The sequence below is a fragment of the Puntigrus tetrazona genome, chromosome 24, assembly GCF_018831695.1.
Source record: "Puntigrus tetrazona isolate hp1 chromosome 24, ASM1883169v1, whole genome shotgun sequence".
NCBI lineage: Eukaryota > Metazoa > Chordata > Actinopteri > Cypriniformes > Cyprinidae > Puntigrus > Puntigrus tetrazona.
The window spans coordinates 16,386,031-16,405,324 of record NC_056722.1 but is presented as its reverse complement, the minus strand read 5'-3'; the positions used below and the strand labels follow the sequence as shown (position 1 = coordinate 16,405,324).

The following is a 19,294-nucleotide window of genomic DNA, read 5'->3' as shown; positions in this document are numbered from 1 at the left end:
TGGATGACGGGGTTAAATAAAAGCCGGGTTTTGTTTGTGCTATAGGCTATAACACACTATATAAGATGCCGTTTTGGACCGTGTGGGTACCCGTGAGGGCGGGGAGGACCGCGCCCCCTTGCGTTTACTTGATTAGGCTACGGCAAATTAAATCGACAAGCGATTTTTTTATGAACTGATATTTAGTTATTGTAATCAACTTACTATTTCCAGTTAAATATCTGCACCCACCTGTCCAATGCTTGTTGTCAGCAACAGAGCCATTCATCTTACAGAAGCCTGTATAAATACATAACGCAAATTAATACGCATTCTAAATATTAGGCCATGCGTTAGATCACGAAGATAAAATAAAACGTAAAACAAAAAAAGAAAAGAAAACGTGGGAGAGTTTAATTTTAATATGTGTTAAATGTTAAGTCAACAGCTGCAAAAATGCAGTAAATGAATTTTGAAGAAAAAAAAGTTAAATAAAACTTGTTAGAGAGCAGTGTTTCAACAAATAAAAATCACTCGAATATTGTATTATTAAATGGCAGCTGTCGTTCAACAAAAGCGAACCGAGCGCGTTCTTAAGATTTTAAGAAAACTAAATTAGCTAAAGAAAGCAGAGACTTTATAGAGCATTGGTTAGGATGTTTCGTGTTTCATAGGCTGCATTAAGCTTTAAAACACACTGTTTTTATTGCGGTATATTCGTTTGGCAATTAGGTTTAATACTGACGTTATAAAAGGGGCGCGAGTCTTCGTTGCGTTTCGAGAGGCCCAAAAAGGCCTACAAAACGTAAAAGCGGCCGTTTATACAGTAAAGGGAAAAAAATCGGAGGACGTTCGTATCATAGACAGGCCGTCTCGAAAAACCGAGAAGAAGCAGGAGGAAAACTTCTTGTTAGTCTTCATTGAATCTACAGAGCGGTTTGTAATCTGGCCCACACGGAGGTTTGCGGGTATAGCCATCACATTAAAAGCCTCGAGCGCATACGGCTTAATTATTTCAAGGTTTCTTCCGTTTCTTGGGCATGGCAGTGGTTGAAAGCGCGATGCCACACCTGATATTTGTTTGTTCCGACTTTGAGGTAATGGAAGCAAGTCAGAGAGGTCCCTTAAAGAAAATGGCTCTTACAAACCATCCGATGCATCGGAGAATATTTACGTCATTTCGGTTATATTTAAGCTTACTTATTAATTTCCTGCGAACTGCTTCTGAGTCAACACACATTCAAATAGGCCCGAACAGATCCGGCGTCCTTGATTTGGTAATCAAGGATGTGAATTGGACAAAGCTGGATGAAGACAATGCATAACCAAACAACGTCAATTGAAAAAGTAATCTGACTGACACCAGAAGAGGAAACAATAAACAAAGAATGGGCTGCCATATGTTTAACAGCTGCTCTTTAATGTGTACATTATGCACAGATAAGACAGCAGGGGGCGATAACAAGTGAACGCATAATTGCCAATGAAAATCAAAGGTTCTGGGCTCGTTTCTCGATAGCGATCATATTAGTGCTCCCTGCTTTCCCTTTCGAACCTTAGTTCCTTTTTGTGGGCATTTATTATATTTATAAATGTTTGAACACGAAGGCTTTTAAGAGTTGTCGTTTGCGAGGTTTTAAATACCAATATATTGTTATTGCAGGCTATAGCACTTATATATAGAGTCTTTCGTATAGATGAGCGGCATTTAGGCTATTTTCTTAAATATTTATAATTGCATACGCATGTTATAATTGTGCGCGCCCTTTGTTAAGAAGCCCGACACAGTCGCTGCTTTGTTCATGCCATGGCGATTTGCAATTTTATTTGCGCGTTCTCGTGGGGTCAAATTCTAAACGGGCTTCGGCGCCAACGGAGACATAGAGGCGACGTTCAGCCTTATAGCGAACCCTGCGACGCGCATGATCCTACCAGAGACAAGGGTATTGAGTCCCGTTGGTTCGAGGTCCTTCGAGCTGCGAGCTTCACTGCGGCGTGAAACTGAGCCCCGTGGAGCGATAACGAGGACCCGTGGTGAGTTTGTTGGGTATGAAGGGTGGGTTCTGGAAGAGGATGAAAATGTGCCTATGGGAAGACGTCTTGCCGAATTGACGAAGCAGCACATCGGCAATATGGCCGGTTCTCGAGAACTGTATGATATTTACGTCGATATGCTTTATGCTGTTTTTATTTTATTTTTTTAAGCCTGCTACTCGGGCCAGTTCTTTCTGTTGGCTACAGCTGTCTGAAACAATCAAACTTGGTCGTCGTCCATGCAGATCAGCGCACTTTGTTGATTTTAAAAAAGCAATAAAACCCCGAAATTAAAACTACGTGCAAATGAACAATTATTAGTTAAATTGGCTAACAGTAATTAAGCTACTGTATAAATTTTAGATCCAATTTTGCGGTTGCGCTGCAAGTGAGTTTTAATTAAGTGAGTCAAATCTCTTAATTAACCACCACATATCAAAATGCTGTTTTACAGTGTTGACTAAACATGAAACAAGATAAGACATCAAAACGCTAGCATACAGACATTTTAATAGGTTTTTTTATATGTTACAGATATAATCAATGGTATGGTGATTTTTCAGTAAAGAAATCACACTGGCTGGTAGTTGTCAATTCTTTCCAGCAAGGTCTCAGAGTAACCAGGAGAATAATACCTGTAAGAGAAGGGCCAATCAGTGGAATGGCAAAAAATATACAGCAGCATTATACATGCACTTTGTTTGATTTAAAAATATGTTATTAGTATGTTATTATTCAAATAATACGTAAGAACCTGACAATCTCTTCAGGGTAGCAGTTGTTGATCGCAAAGATATATTCCTGAATTGCAGAACCAGGTTCTGCTTTGATCTCTTGTACTTTCTTCAGACCACCACTGGTAACAAATAAGCGACGTGCCTTGCTGTCATGAGGAAGAACCTGTAGGTTTGGGTGGAAATAGAAAAGCTATTCACAGTTCTCACTGTGATCAACAAATGCTGATCTCACAAAAAATGTGTTAATGAAGTTCCTGCTATAGCCTACCTTACTGAACTGGCAGATGACATGTTTAAGAATGTTGCTGGGAGCTTCGTAGAGAAGGGGCTCCAGTGCTGGTAGGTAAGTGCACTTTTGAAGGACGCTCTTCAGGGCCTTCTTGGCCTTTTTTAAGCATGTAATAACAGCAAAGAAGAAACAACAATTACGAAGAAATCAGTGGTAAAAATGATTTACACCAAACTAAAAAAAAACGGTACCTCTATCAGTCACTTTAGGAATAAGCTCACCTTGGCCTGCAGGTCTTCTGAACTTTCAGTGTCTAAATAGAGATTTAGGAGTTTAGGAAACACATTGGCCACAGCAACAGATTTTGCGTGCTCGGGTGTGTGTCGGCCGATCTGGCCAAATGCCCAAGCTGTTGCTGCTTTGATGTGATCTTCTTGTTCTTCCTCCAGGCAGATAGACAACTGTGGTACTCCCTACACAAGTGGAGAATCAGTTATGATCATAATCAATATTATGAGAGAAATAAACTACTGTTTAAATATTTGTGGTCAAGCCTCTTATGCTCACAGAGATACGGTAATCAAAATACAGTAAAAACAGTAATATTTTTACAATTTAAAATAACTGTCCTTATATTTATAAAAATGTGATGTATTCCTGTCATGCCAAGTCAGCAGAAATTTTCAGCAGGAATTAGTGTCATTCTAAAAAGATGATTTGTTGCTCATGAAGAATTGTTCTACGATTATTATCACAGTTAAAAGTATTTGTACTGATAATATGTGAAAACCATGATACTTTTTTCAAGATTGTTTGATCAACAGAAATCTTAAAAGAACAGCATTTATTTGAAATGTAATTTTATTTGTAACAATGTAAAACTCTCACACTTTTGATGAATGAAATAATAAACAAATAAATTATACCGATTATACTATTATACTATTTTACTAATTATACTATTATCCAAACATTCAAACAGTTGTGTACATGTGTAGTTACATCTTTAAGTAGCTTTACATGCGAGTTTATGAAAGGGTGTGATTACCCACTTTAGATACGATCACAGCCATGGCTAAGTTCTCGGAGTGTGTAGCCACATAGCCCAACATCATGATCCCCGGCAGGCGTACATTCCCTTTGGAGTCCCCGAGGTAGTCAATCACAGCTGCTACGCCCCCCACATTCACTATTATCTGGGACAGCTGAGTAGGAAACACACAATGCAATCAAGCAAACACATAAGCCGGCGTGACACAATGATAAACAATTAGTGAGGCAGACCAGAAAAGCAAAACAGTTTTGGGCAGGTGAAAAAAAACGGGTGATGCAATGCGGTTTAGAATTGTCTGTTTCCTGTGTTGCACTGGTGATAAATAACAGACTCACATTCTCCATGGTTTACAGACTAGCTGCCTCACACCATGTTATTTAAACAGGGGGTGTCAAAGAGCTGACAAAGTGGAGATTCCAAACTTACCCAAGCATCTTGAAATCATTTAGCGGCTATGTTATGTATGTGGTAGGTACCTCGGGGGTGTGTTTTGTGATTTCCCGAATAAGAGTGGCGACATTCTTCCGAACATATTCATCTGGGTCTTTTAGGCAAACCAGTGCGGCGGGGAATATCTCGGCCTCCACCACCATCTCGGCGACGTCTACGGAGTGCTTGGCAATTTGGCTGAGAGCTGAAAAAACCTGCCGCTGCAAAGAGGAGTCAAAAATGTACTCTCCGATTAAGCCATTCATTGAGCCATTTTGTCATTCATTGAGACAAAATCTGTCACCTTCAGTTTGGCATCTGGGTTTAGGATCATCTGTGCTAGGTGGGCGATTGCCCCAGTGTCCACCACTGTTTGAGCCAGCTCTGGGGAGTGTTTGGCTATGTCGCTCAGAGCGGAAGCTGCAACCCTCTTCAGGGCGATTTCAGGTTCCTGGATGCATAGCACCAGCAGAGGCACAACTCCAGCATCGACCACTGCCTGAGACAGCTCTGCACAGCAGGAGAAGAAATGAACAAAAGGAACACTGACGAATTGTGAGAAAGAATTAAGAAAAACGGCCTTTTTATGCAGGCTTACGTGCATTATGTCTGGCAATGTAGCTTATTGCCCATGCAGCAGCCTCTTTGACCCCAGGGTCAAACTCCTCCAGGGAGATGACAAGAGCGTCCAGTGCCCCACAGTCCACCACGGCCTGGGCCAGTTCAGGGGAGTGCTTAGCAACAGCCCGGAGCACGAATGCTGCAGCTTTCTTATAGAAACGCTGTGTCTTTCATATTCCAGTAATTCAGAGGGAAAAGGGCAAAGCAATTGACCAGTAAATACACTAGAATGTTCATAACTCACCAGCAAATCTGCCTTAAATAAAAAAATAAGTGATATATCGCATTCGTATACTTCTGATGAGGCCTCTCTGACAGCTTAATAGTCTAAGAATGAGTTTTAGAGCAAAGACTTTGGACCACCACTGTTTTCCGTCCATTTCTGTCTGGGTTCTGTCTTGGCACTGTTGATTGATTTAGCTTGGGTATAAAATAGCACTGACTTTTTTGAGCACAAAAAACTGAACTGATCTGAATAATGTCACTGTTGTCTTAAGGAATTAATCCAATTTGTTCATTATTCACAAATTTTGTCTTCTTATAACTGAATTGAGTTTATTTTTAATAAAGAAACTTAACAGATATCATATCAAACTAAACTAAATCAACAGAATTGTATGCAGTTACACCATAACCCTTATAGCGGCTTTATAGCAGGATTTGGATTTGCCTCATTAATTTGGTTATTTTCCTGTTTATTACTGTTAAGTAAATAAATTAACGTCTCCTGGCTAAAGAGACACGGTCTAAGATCTGGAGATGTTGCACAATATGTATATGTTTTAGTACCTACCAACAGTCCTGTTGCTGTTTAAAGTAACTGAATTTAAATAACGCTATATTCAAAGAGAATAACAGCACACAATTTTAATATAAGCATGGGTGACTTGACTGATAACGTTGATGGAAATTTTTGCATTGCGCAAAATCAAATGTAGGCATTAAATTCTGACACAAGGCAGACCTGTTCATTCAAATCAGAGCTGAGAGAAACTCACGTTTTGCTCAGCCAGCGAGTACACAAGCTGAGGAAGAATGTCTCCCTTTACTACAGCCTCAGCCAGGTCATCGTTATAGTTGGCAAGCCTTCCGAGAGCCAGAGCTGCTGTCTGCTGAATAGTTGGGACTGCATCCAAAAGGAGAGGCCTCAAAAGGGACATTACACCTAAGCCAAAGAGAGTGAGCACATTTGTGCAGGGGAGAAAACAGGAGTGGAAAGACACTCGAGAGCAGATGAGGGGAGGATATACTTTCAAAGGTTCAAATCATGTAATAAAATATAAACAAACAAAAAGTTCTTATGAGTTTCAGGGTGAAATCAGGGTTAGCATGAGTGTGTGTATTCCTTATTTTTGTAATATTAACTAAATAATGTAACTCGGTAACTTTCTTTTGAATACATTTTGCCCAGAAACATTCATTGCACTGCGCTTGAAAGAAAATTAAAGATATTGCTTTAGATCCTTCGCCATGGCCTCTTTTTTTTAGGTTTGAAATAAATATGGTTCTTCTCTGAAATTGTAGTTAAGGACAGTTAAATTAACATTCACATAAACTGAGTTATGTGAAGGTTGGAATTTGGTTTGTTTGTAAAATAAAACTTATTATATTTAAATGATAAGTATTATACAAGTGTATGCAAGCAAATGCCATATCACACCGTACCAAACCTGCCTTGCAAAATATACATTTTTAACCCTCACCAGCATTTTGAAGTGTTTCAGTATTTTGTGGTCTTGCTGCAAGATCTGCTACAGTCTGCACAAACTGTGTCCTCGCCTTCTGGTACTGCTCAAACACTGCATAACGATAACAACAATAATAAAGACACATTTTATTATAATATCTGCAACAGTCTACAAAAGTAGGAACAGTTAGCAGCTGCTAGTAATTTTAATTAACCTTTTACATTTTCTAACTTTCTCACCTTGCAAAATCTGTCTTTGGCTCATAGTTATACGAGTATACCAAACCGGAGCAAAAAAACGACACAAAAACTACTTGAATGCGACAAAAAAAAAAGTGCGTTCAGGCTTCCATCGGGAAAGAGCGTTTGTTGTGACTTTGAGTTTAGAGGAGGCGTGCAACCGTTGTCTTGGCAACAAACCGGAAGTGATAGTCGCCGCGTTCTTTCGGCGAGCTTGCTGTCAATGTTCTTCAAATGTTTTTGCGCTGAAACGCGCGTTCACGTTCAAACCAGGGACCGTGCCGCGTGCAGTTGGTGTACAGATGTAATAGTAGGTAAAATAATCCCTAATTAGATCGGGATATTATATGCGATTCAAAAACGGTCTGGAATATCGGGACGGAGCAGCTGCGAGAGGGAACAGCTGCCCCCACGTTAGCTTCTACGTGGTTATCGCAGAATCAGCTGCAGTCCTAGCAGCAAAGCTGTTTTGTAATTATTGGTCTTGACATTCGTACATTTCCCTTAAATAAGTTTCAGAGCAACAAAGCTACTTCGTGCTTCATCATATAGGCAAAACTTGGTCCGTGGTCAAACAGAATACAAGTTCTGTTGTGTCGCTCTAGTTTATTATTCCTCAATCTGCTTCAGGCTTTTAAAATGCGGTAAAATGCAGCAGTAATTCATAATTTCGCGGATGCCTTTCATATATGCTTGTCTCTAGGCGTATATGTTGCATTTCACGCACTTTCTGTCGTGTAACACGATTACACTGAGTGATTGAAAAGGCTTGTCATTTAGATACAATTTGGATAAGTAATCAGTTTATTAAAGTTATATAGCTCTATTTAAAAAACAAGAAAAGGGAATTTCAAAGAAGCCGACCAAGTGTATTTATTAACTTCAGTGGCACTTTGAACAAAGACACGCTCTTATAATGATTTTCAACGAATCTGTTTAAACGCTGCTTAATGTAATTAATTAAGAGCACGTAGGCCTGCGTTTATTTATGAGCAGAGATGAATCAATTGAAAAAGCAATGTTCTCAAACCTTTTCACCTTACGTAAAAAGAGATTATTTTGAATGTCACAAAATGACTGTAAAACACGTGCACTGCACTAACCTTTGATCACGTCCGCCTCTAAATTCACTTTACGTTCAGTCAGGATCACTGGTGGGAAGGATTTTCTGGTCTTTCTTATGCATTTGGGTCCGGATACGTTTTATTTTAAAAATAAAATTAAAAATTACAGCTTTGAAAGATTCAGTCAGAATAAGAAAACCCCAACATCGACTACATGTGCTGAGAAACCGGCTCATTCTACAATATTTGTGAAGCCTTTGAATACAGCGTCAACGTATCGGATTATTACTGAAACTGTCAACTAACGCATAACAGATGAACTGCATACCAAATAAATAACTTTCATTACCTGTGTAATTACCGTGTAAGTGGCATATTCAGTCAGTCTCAGAGATTCACCGACAAATGCTCTGTTTCTGACGACTTAAAGTTCAGACTGGGCACTTCACAGGCTGCTTGTAAGCGTGTCATCTGTTACAGTTCGTGAAGTCAGCACCTGCCTCATAATAACGTCTTCGCAACAGACATGAGGTCAAATGGATTTGATTGGGAACTGATCAGATTAACATCTTCACCTTTATTAGCAGGTTACCGCACATGCATTTCATAACATTTTATGTTTAAGCCATCTGTGTTTAAGGAGGCGGTCTTGCGTCAAAATAAATAAATGAATGAATACACGGCTGTTCTCTGTTTGACCACACTTTATCATTACTTTAAGTTTATTGTCTACCAAGAGATGAGCTAACAGCCTCTTGAATACTAAAACGTCAAGTCTTTTCTCCACAATACTTTTTTTACATAGAAGTCTGAACACACACATATACATATACATATAGAGAGAGAGAGAAGATTCATGAAGATTTTCGGGCGTCTGTAATTTTTCTCTCTCTTTGCTTGATTCGAAGCAGCATTAAAACACAAGTAAACGACTGAAAGTGTAAAATGTTTTATTTATATGTTTTATACTGTGCAACAGTCACAATACAATAGCTGTCAATAGTCTACAATCGACCAATAAGACAATGAACACTGAAGACATCAAAATGTTGTCCAGAATAAGAAGTTTGGGGTATAACAGTGGCTGTTTGTCTTCTGACAAATTCGTGTGTCCGCTTGAAACAGTCTGAAAGATATAGGCTGTGTGCATGCTATAGAGGACTGGAGCATGACCTCGAGACCAAACTGATGGACCCGGACCGGCGCAGTGGAGCAAATCGTACAATAACTGCAAAGATTCAACTTCAATTTGCAAAGACTTTGAATCAGAAAAATGATTACGCCGACTACAACTTAACGTTGCATTTATTTATCCCTTTTAACTCACAGTCCTAATGTAGTATTTTGTCCTTTGATTTTGAACCAATTCAATATATATATATATATATATATATATATATATATATATATATATATATATATATATATATATATATATATATATATATATATATATATATATATATAAAATGCGCCTTTCTTTGATACATTGTTAAAGGCCAGAATATACCGGGAATGTTTAGTAACTACCCCAGAGGCAAACTAAAGTCAAAAGTAAATGCTTTTTATCATGCTTTTAAAGAACATTATAATACACATGTAAAATACAAGCAACAGATAACGCAATTTGTTTAGGGAAACTGTAGACCGAAAGTAAAAATATATAAAAGGTAGGTATAATTCAGTCATTTCTGCATTTTGAAAATGCCACAACCGTCGCTAGGCGCCCCTCTTTGCAATCAAACGGGCCTCTGGCGTTCTCGCGCGATCTTAGAAGCTCCAGCAGCGCGTCGATTGAAGCGCGTCATTTCCACTACGGTAAAAGTTACGTGTATAATGTATCGAGAATAATGACAAAAAGAAACGGACCTAAATGACACTACGTTGGCATGGAAATAGCTGGATTATATCTGGCGTTGGCTTCGTCGCGTAGTCCGCCTCATCATCCCGACGACGTGGAAGATCCGTTCAGCGCCGTCTTTCGCACTTTGTTGCCAAAGGTGAACTGTCGGTTCGGGCTCGTCACCGTCGTGCCGTTAACAGGATTGGAAATGTGGGTGAAATGAGGTTGTGAAGGCTGAACCAGTGTGCTTGGACTCGGTAGTGGCGAAGAAGTGGATGGAACTCCGGCGGGACTGCTGGCCTTGTCGCTGGCCGAGTCGCTTTCAGAGCGGGTTGTATTGTTCACGCCATCTTGTGGATGGGTTATCTTCATTTTTTTACAGCTGGGCCGCACGCGGTATTTCAGAGGCAGCGGTCCGTTCTGCGGGGAAAAAAAAAACAACAGCACGGTGGATGCTGAATTAATTAAAGCCACGGATTAACCAATTAGCAAAAAGATAAATGCATGGCCTGCTTGAATATCTATGACACTTTTTTCGATATTTACGACAAGTGTGTAAAGCAAGTCAGCGAGAACTTACTCTTCTCCAAGTGTAGATGTAGGCAATGTCCATTAACGTGTAGTAATCTTTCAAAGGCTCGTCCTCATACATGACTTCAATCTGTTACAAACAGATTGCCAAACAAACAGCCATCATATTAGAAAACAAGAAAACAAGCACCGGCTAATCAAAAATCACACCATAATGGAAATTAGGTGATGAAACACTGAACTACTTTTCTGTTACAGTGACAGGGCCAAAACTGAAACTTCATCTGCAAGGGAGTTACATTACAATACCTGAAAAGTAGGAGGTATATCCATTTTGCTTCTCAGAAATTTCCTCAAATGCATCACAGTCATTGCAGCAGGGCACTGTAAGTATCTTTTATTATTAACCTGTGGGGTTAATAATAAAATAACATACAAATACATGATTAAGATAAGCTTTACTGGCCGTGTAATCAGCTTCATTACAGGGAAAAAAAAAAAAAAAGCAAGCACTTCTTATTTACCTCTTCTTTTTGCCTTTCATCTGTGCTGCCTTGCTGCTGGGCCCTGAATAAATAGCACAACCGTTGTAAAATACTGAATTACAACTTCTCATGTTTCAAATAAAATATGTTTACATTGCAGATTGGCTCAGCCTACAGCAAAGCATCACTTATACATACGTAAACGCATACCTTTGATCAAAAAACTCAATTGACAGACTGATAATTTCATCATCTGTGATGATTCGCTTGTCTTCATCAGCGACTTCCCCTCGATCCTCATTTGATCCATTTGCAGCTTTGGAAAAAAAAAGATGAATTAGACCGTTTAAATGGTTATCCTAACAAAACCAACTTAATAACGCTAGTACATTAAATGCTTACCATCAACAGATGGGTGTTCAGCATAAAAATCTCTCCTACGCTTCATTTCATCTGCACAGAAAAAAAAGAATGTTCAGATGAAAGCATGTGTAAACAATTACAAACAAAAATAATATTTCACAGTAACAGACTTACTTTTGAAAAGACCAGGGACGAGTTTGTAGACAATGTCCTGTAGAGTTTTATCAGACCTGTCGGGGAGGGTTGTTGGTCAAACCTTTTTTTTTTTTGGAAAAACTATGCTCTTCAAACAATGCTATTTAAACCAATTTCCCAATTCTTACATCATGGACAGAAAACACAATATACAGCATTGAGATAGAAACAAACAAGTTGTCAGATGTATGCATAATCAGAATTAAGGATCACTATGAATAAGCGGAAAGATACAGGAAGTGATTTTAAAGGTTACCGAATATTGAGGAGTGGCTTCGTTTTGTGGACCTGTACATCACATATGGGGCAGTATTTACTGGTTTCCAGGTAGCGGACGATGCACATTTTACAAACTGAGGATCAGAAAAATGTCAGAGAATAAGACACACGGTCTGGGTACGTTGCAGGATTTATTATGGATACTGAAAAATAAAGCAGCACGACTCACATGAGTGCAAGCATTCTATGATTGTTGTTGCATCTATGAAATATCCACCGCACAAGACGCACATCAAATGGGGATTGAGCTCCGTAATCTTGATCCTAGTTGTACGATGCATCGTCATGGGATGGAAAAGACCCTGCAGGTGCATCAAAATAAGACGATGGGGGTTCGTAACTATAAACAGCTGACAATGAAAACAGTCGTGAGGATTTAATGACCTTGCATTTTGTTATTATGGACTGTTGCGCGTATTTACGCAATTTAACGGAACTGGCTCAATTTTTATATTATATCTTGCACGCGGGTCTTCAAGGCTGTGAAACGGCACGCCAGCGATGTAAAGGATCGTTATATCGTCCGATTCGCTACACTACACGCCACAAAACAGACATAACGCTGCACACACACGAGGAGACTCCGCTTAAATGAACTTTACGTGACGAACACTTCTTACGGTTTCTATAGCAACTAAAGCTGCGTTACGTGGCAACGTACCAAGCAGCTGAAACCGAACGTTCCGCGTAGAACGCAGTGAACGCGCAAATTTCAATTTGAAATAAACATCTCGCCCTTTACGTCACAACTGCCTTTCGAAACGATAGCGTCTCTTAAGACGTAATAACTCACATAACGAGCCGAAACAAAAGATGAACGTTATTGATAAGGTTGATCGTGTCTTTGCTTTGACGCTCTCTCTCTCCCTTCTGGATCACTAACGTTGCAGCCGTTCACTGAACATGAACGCACTTTGCATTAAACCGATACCCTTTTGACATCACGATTGTCGTCATACGTTGCCATGTATGAAGTTTATTTACGTTTGGGACAGATCCTGGGTTTTTTTAAACGCATTATTACGTCGGGGCACTGTGTGAGAACCGAACACAACCGAAGTAATGAAGGAGCTCACGACCACGTGAAAACAACCAGAGCAAGCGAGAGCTTTCGAGCAGCAACTACGTGTTCTCAAATCCGTGCTGGATGAAGCATACCAAAAGTAGGTTACTGCAAGTAGTTATAAAATGCGTTTTAAAGATTATGCAACTTGCTGTAAGATAATAATGCTAAAGGGTGATGTCATCTAGGTCGACAATTAGGGGTTAAGGCATCCGACTATACAAAAAATATATATATTAAGAACACCAAGAGAAACAAGCAAGACATTTTAACAGAGGACCATCTACGGAGGAAAAATATCAACTTTTGCCCTTGCTTATTAAATAAAGGCGTTCGTGATCCAACATTTATTTAGTAAAACATCCCCCAGTCACGCAGAACTAATGCAGTGCTGTTTGTTCTCGAAACAAGTCTTTCGGTTGGTTATAAAAACAAAACCACAAACTTTTTGAACTCTGACTAGACAAGCATGCTGGTCACGGCGGTGCCATACGTGAGCTATAGAATAAGTAACCGTCAAAAGGAGGAAATAACCCTTATACACGAACAGTGTGCCACGTGAGAACGTGCCGAGTTTACTAAAGCCCTGTCCGGCCTGTTTCGATTAATACAGGTAGCCCGCCATAATGAAATTCCACTTGATTAAACAGATGACAGAATCCTCGAAATGCCGACAGACCGCGTTAAAGACATCGCTATTATAAATAACGCCTCACTTTATATTTAGCTCTGACATTCACAGCTACAGCGAGACAGAGGAGTGACAGGCTATTAAAGAAAATTATTCACCCAAGTCTCAGACGTGCAAAACGCGGTTTCTCGGTCGAAAAACATACGCGTTGGCGAATAACCTTATTCACAAAAAAAATCTTAACACGCCGAAAATGATATCAATATTAATGCTTTATTTCTTTTTGAAGCGACGAGCCACACAAGGTTCAGCCTACTTGATAGGAGCCTAGATATTTAAAAAAATAAGCGGAAAAATTGCTTGAAATTTTTTTTTAATCTGATTGGTAAAGTGCAGTACGCAACTTTGATAGGCTAAATACGACTGTGTGTTTGTTAAAGCACAAACTGATACAAGAACCGCACGGACCCCTGTCTAAGCCAGGGCATCTAGAGAAGCATTATTCAGGTCATTTAGACAAATGAAAGGAACCACTAAATATTTTACATACGTTAAATAAGTACCCGAGTTCCTAAATATGTGCCGTTTAATCAACCACGGATCTTCCGTGCAGTGAATGTTTGCTGTCAACCGATAAAAGCTTTGTCCTGTGTATCCGACAACAGGACACGTTTAGGTTACCGTGTAAATTTAAGTTAAGAAAACACGCAAACGGGTCGATTTCAGAAAATCAACGAGTTTATCCGGTCGTAGACACCATGCAGATCGCATATCTATAAAATCACGCGACTGCTCAATGAAACAACAAACAGAAAATCCTTTAGAATTCAGCCTCACACGAACGGTCGACCCGTTTCTACCCGGTTTCGCGAGCACATCGGGATTCATTATTAACTAAACCCTTTCGTTTGGCCAGAAACACTAAGCGAACATAACGGTGAGCGCGCCTGAATATCACACAACAAAACTGGAATCATTAGCGCGGATGGAATACGATATTATTAGGCGAAATAACTAAAATCTATGAGCACGCGGAGAAGCGGAGCCAGTGCTGCGTACGCGAGCCTGTCAGTTCCCGCATCCACTTTAACACACGTCTCCATTTTACGCTCGCAAAAGCACATATGCGTTGAGAGCACGCGGTGTGAAATCAGACATTGGTAAGGGAAGATATCGAAGGACGCGTACCTTGCTGAGCTGGAGCGAATAGCGGAGCCCGGAGGTGGTTAGACAATGAAAGTTAGGAGTCGATCAGTAGAAAATGAATACGAGCCAAGCGGCCATCTTGAAAAGGGCTGCAGACGCTGTCAATTGCAATAAGAGAACGGCGGAACGGGGCGCATTTCAATAATAAAAAAATAGAAAGGGTCCGGTTGTCGATGTGTGCGCTGTGCTCGGTTGCAGATTTGTGAGCGCTCTTGAACGTAGACCTCCCGCCGGTAAAACGGCCGAGCTTGATGCGCGTTTTCTCTAGGCTAGCGCCTTCAGTCTTCTCTTCGAAAAACGCTGCGCTGATGGTTCAGTGGAAACTGACACCGTCCCCAAAATGGCTTGTAGTTCGACCGCCCCGTGCGTCACGTGATCTAATTCCTTAAGGGTGGCCTGGGAATATGTGTCGGTGTATTCAGCGCCGCTCGTGTTCAGCAAATAACAAAGAATTGCGTTTCAAAGTCTGCTTGACCGCGGTCCAGCCTGTAAGGTTTACACAACGGGATAGCTTCTTGTAAGGTCAGCTTCAAACCGATCGCTACTTTTGTTGGCAAAACGATCTTTGTCCCTCAAAGGCTTTGAAGAACGTAATTCATAACGGAGATAATATCAACCTAGCATTAAATCAGAGCCACCTAGATGGTCTCTTCATAGGGAGCCGGTTAAAACAAATAGCGCAAAGGCGTTGAGGAAGCGGTTTATACATTAGCCAATCACATGTTCAGACTACCTACCCCGATAGACTGTTTCCAAATTAATTCATGGGGGCGAATGCAATGCAGAGGGCAGCAAGAAATCTGCGCGCGTTCCACTTACGGAACAAAAAAATAAGTGTTTTTTTTTCTCCTACAAATATAACCCAATAACAGTTTCGCAGAGCGACATAATAATTGCGCATGTTCTCGTTAACTTCACCGCATCAGCCTATAAAAACCTGTTCTGACTCTCAAGAGTTTGTTCTATTCTATAGAATTTGTATCACTCACGGGATGCAGAGATCAGACACTAAATGTCGATTTTTGTTTTTTTCGGAAACACGCGTTTATCAACAGAAGTATGAGGTTTAAAACAACGACACAAGTGCAGGTTTGCTTACATCAGAGCGATTTTTTTATTGTACATTTCATGAAAAGAAGCTAAAGAACACTAGTCGATACATGCAAGGAGAATTCAACAAAGTAAAATAAACCGACGGGCCGGCGCGTCCTGAAGGAAAGACACGTTTCTCTCATTAATCCTCGGCATCCGAAACGTGGAGATCCAGGAATCAAGACTGGGTCGCCCTCTCCACACTTTTTGGCGCGTCCTTCATTTTTCCAACCAAATCCTACACACAGTTCAAACAATCCAGTTTATCCACCGGCAAATACGTGGACATGTTGTTTCCCACCATAATTTTACTAAACCAAATTTCCCTCCGAGCTAAACATAAATTCAAAACTTATGCTGCAACACATATAGTCTCACCTTCAGTTTATAGTCTTTCATTTCAAAATGACAGTCGTCGTAAACCTCACAGGTTTTTACGCTAATAACACTATGGACCGTCAACCGTGATGAATATGTAACTGTATTTGGCAAATTTCTGGTTTCAGTCGGCCAAAACGTATTCGAAAAGTGACCTGCTGGGATATTTGTTAGGTGATTGTGACCATGATTGAGTGCATGAGAATTTTATGACTTGATCTTTCGGACAATTCACCTTTGCGTCACCCCTACAACAAACACAGGCATCTGTGTAATGACTAAGATAATAAAATTGACAAGCAGGCAGAGTCAGAAACCCAAAGCTGACTTTTTTTTAATACAGCTTACCCTGGGATCGGTGGGTTATATCAATTAACGCTTAATAATAGGCTAATGAAAACAACGGATAACTTTTTCGGAATTTGTTTCACGTCTCGATTACGATCGTGTCGCTTTAAAAATTGGGACGGCCCAAAAAATTAACTGTAAGTGGCGTTTGTTAAGGGTTATGGAAACACTTATGAAGTAACATGACTCAAATATTAAAACCGTATTTTTTTTAATTAAGCTTTAATCGGCGATGTGAATCGTGTCGTGTTAACATACCAATTACTTGAGGACACAGCAAAATAATCAATATGCAACTTTACAATAAATACCTGAAGTTGGTCCATGGTGCAACTAAAATTAATTTCCGAAGAAGCGCCAGCCCTCTGCAAAAGCAACCAAAGTTTATTTAAAGTGAAGGAAACAGCAACAGCAATTAATGGACATAGCTATATGTATTACATACCTCGGTGTTTAAGGAAATCAGGTATGAAGGCTGATTGACTTTATGCACATGACTATTCTGCCGAGCAAAACAATGGGTGTGAGATTATAACGTAGCATTAGAAACACTAACTTATAGAAACGACGTACCTTAATACAGTACTCAAGACGCCATTCAGCATTCGTTATATGCGGAGGACATGTATCAATGCTGAGGAGCACAAATAAATCAAGTTACACACATTTTGCACGATCCATTACACTCTGCGGAATAGGAGGTGTCACTAACTGATAGTAGTAAACAAAGTGTATAGAAAAATCCCTCACCTTGACAACAAAGATTCCAAAATTTTCTTGTGTTTCTAAAAGAAAATAAACATTCAATATGAAGCAGTGCAACCGCGCTTCTGCTCAGAGGAAGCGGATCACTGACATACAAAATATTACCTGGAATGAATTATAAAACGTATCCACTCTTTCATTCTGGAATCTGACGTCTTCGAGACATGAGCTAAAACAGCACACGAAATATTTAGAATTATTATTTATTTATTTTTAAGTGCTGAACGGTTCAGAAGACCATTCCGGATCACGTTACCTAAAAGTTGATTTATCCGCGTTTTGCTTAACGCCTTCGAGGATGAAGGTCGTCGCCGCGGTGTGACAGTGTTTCAAGGTGGTCTGGTCGATGTGCCTCAATTCTGGGTGACCTGCGAAAAAGCGAGAGGTGAAAGATTGCTCTCAAGAGATGCTTTTGTACGTGCGTGAGCCGTTTTGAACGGAGCCAGCTAAACTAACAGTGATTCGGCGATACGAACGTACGGTTATTTGCCATGCCAATTAAGCGCATTAAATACAAACCGAGAGAAAACGTAGTTAAGCCAAGAAATCGGCAAAACGCATGCCTAGCGGATAACTACAGCGCAGGAGGTACCATTTTTTTACACGAAAGACATGTATACAGGCTACGTCTGCCTGCGTTTGACCACAACTAAGTAACTATTAATGAGTACGTCAACACATTTCAGTTCTTGGAGGAGAAGAATTCCTCGGTTATCAAATCTTATGCGTTAACGTTATGTGTTATTAGCTTAGCGGCTAAGCGGACGGTTCATCACGCTACAGCGCGTTAGCACGGTACGCAAGGCACAAGGAAGGATGGCGACCGCAGTCTATTAGCCCTCGCGTAGCTTTAGGGCTAGGCGATATATAACACGCGCAGCCTTAGAAAATAACATCAGCAACAGACACGCTGCAGCGCGACTTCCTCCTCGTCTGGCGAGCACCGGAAGTACTGCTGCACAAAGAGAAAAGCTCAACCGTCTCACCGAGAACGCTTTCGCCTCGAGGGGAGACCAGACTCTCCAATGCCACCTCCGTGAATGTCGCGAACGATTTCGGGTCGAACACATTGGGATCGGCCAGGGTTTGAAGCCCTTTCATCACAGATTCCGACAACTCCATTTTGAGCAGCAGGCTCGCCAGCCGCGGTCACATGAGCGCGTCAGCTGATCTCAGGACTTCAATTGTCGGAGAATGAGACGCAGTACCGATACGCAACGCAAAGGCCTATATATTTGCTGTTTTGCATTATGTTACTGACATACAACCTATGATAAAGGCACTCGCGTATAGATGGTCGTTAACGACTCAAGCGAGATCGTTACCGTATTTTCATTCCTGGTTGCTTGAAGACGTTTTCCTGGAGACACATCCAGCGCATCCGTGCTTCTACCGCTGTGTGTCTTTATATTCCCAAATATATTGGGATGATTCTTGAGGAGGCAGAATTCTGAAAGGCTTTAGCGCAGCTTCATTAAACTGCTTTTTATTCAACAAACTGAATACCGCTTGAAGGCACATCCTTATTTGTTAAGCGACATGAGATATTGAGTAGCTGTTCGTCCACATGACGAGCTCCGTTTCTCTGCCAGTCACATTTGGAAGATAAAGCTCATCTAGCCTATGAGTTAAGGCACTCCTCTTAAAGAGATCCTTTACTACAAAAAAGTAACACATTGCTTTACAAATTAAAGAAGCAAATCGACTTTAAACCATACAGCTTACAAAAGGTAACTAGTCTATAAGAGGATTCGAAAATTTGCAAAGCACAACCTCCTTAAACTTTTTTTTTTATTAAATTGTTTTACAGCTATTACATTATTAACCCTTTAAAATATATTTTTTAATATTTCCTTAGATAAAAAAGTTGTTACAGACTTGTTTCTGCGCTTTTTGAAACTCAGGTTTCTCATGAGACTTATTTTTTTTATCTCTAAAGGGAACCTTTAAGTTTTGTTAATTAGCCTACAAATAAGTTTAACAAAGATGTTTTTTTGCTACCGTCGCACCAAAGAAGCAAAACCTTAATTCATAAATGTTA

The 19,294-nt window shown here is 40.2% G+C and overlaps 2 protein-coding genes across 4 annotated transcripts; both read right to left on the bottom strand.

The window, feature by feature from the left end:
- Nucleotides 1-2,519: 2,519 nt before the first annotated feature.
- spag6 (sperm associated antigen 6) lies at nt 2,520-7,159 on the bottom strand. Of its 2 annotated transcripts, none has more exons than XM_043225873.1 (11): nt 7,011-7,159; nt 6,787-6,882; nt 6,082-6,248; nt 5,061-5,250; nt 4,767-4,972; nt 4,510-4,683; nt 4,032-4,184; nt 3,261-3,452; nt 3,019-3,135; nt 2,768-2,913; nt 2,520-2,648 (listed from the first exon to the last, which is right to left on the bottom strand). In XM_043225873.1, exons 1-11 carry the CDS (start codon nt 7,033-7,035, stop codon nt 2,585-2,587), a joined length of 1,530 nt encoding a protein of 509 aa, XP_043081808.1. In that variant the 5' UTR covers nt 7,036-7,159; the 3' UTR covers nt 2,520-2,584. The 2 variants fall into 2 exon arrangements, with proteins under 2 accessions (XP_043081808.1, XP_043081809.1); XM_043225874.1 differs by having other exon boundaries at nt 5,061-5,244.
- Nucleotides 7,160-9,007: 1,848 nt separating this feature from the next.
- Nucleotides 9,008-18,507, bottom strand: bmi1a (bmi1 polycomb ring finger oncogene 1a). Of its 2 annotated transcripts, XM_043226813.1 has the most exons (14): nt 18,240-18,507; nt 17,510-17,621; nt 17,359-17,422; nt 17,245-17,273; nt 16,799-16,853; nt 11,940-12,069; nt 11,748-11,844; nt 11,471-11,526; nt 11,336-11,386; nt 11,144-11,249; nt 10,973-11,015; nt 10,758-10,856; nt 10,498-10,578; nt 9,008-10,337 (listed from the first exon to the last, which is right to left on the bottom strand). In XM_043226813.1, the coding sequence occupies exons 1-14, from the start codon at nt 18,373-18,375 to the stop codon at nt 10,017-10,019; spliced, it is 1,380 nt and encodes a 459-aa protein (XP_043082748.1). In that variant the 5' UTR covers nt 18,376-18,507; the 3' UTR covers nt 9,008-10,016. The 2 variants fall into 2 exon arrangements, with proteins under 2 accessions (XP_043082748.1, XP_043082746.1); XM_043226811.1 differs by lacking the exons at nt 16,799-16,853; nt 17,245-17,273; nt 17,359-17,422; nt 17,510-17,621; nt 18,240-18,507 and adding an exon at nt 14,653-15,255 and having other exon boundaries at nt 11,940-12,072.
- Nucleotides 18,508-19,294: the final 787 nt, after the last annotated feature.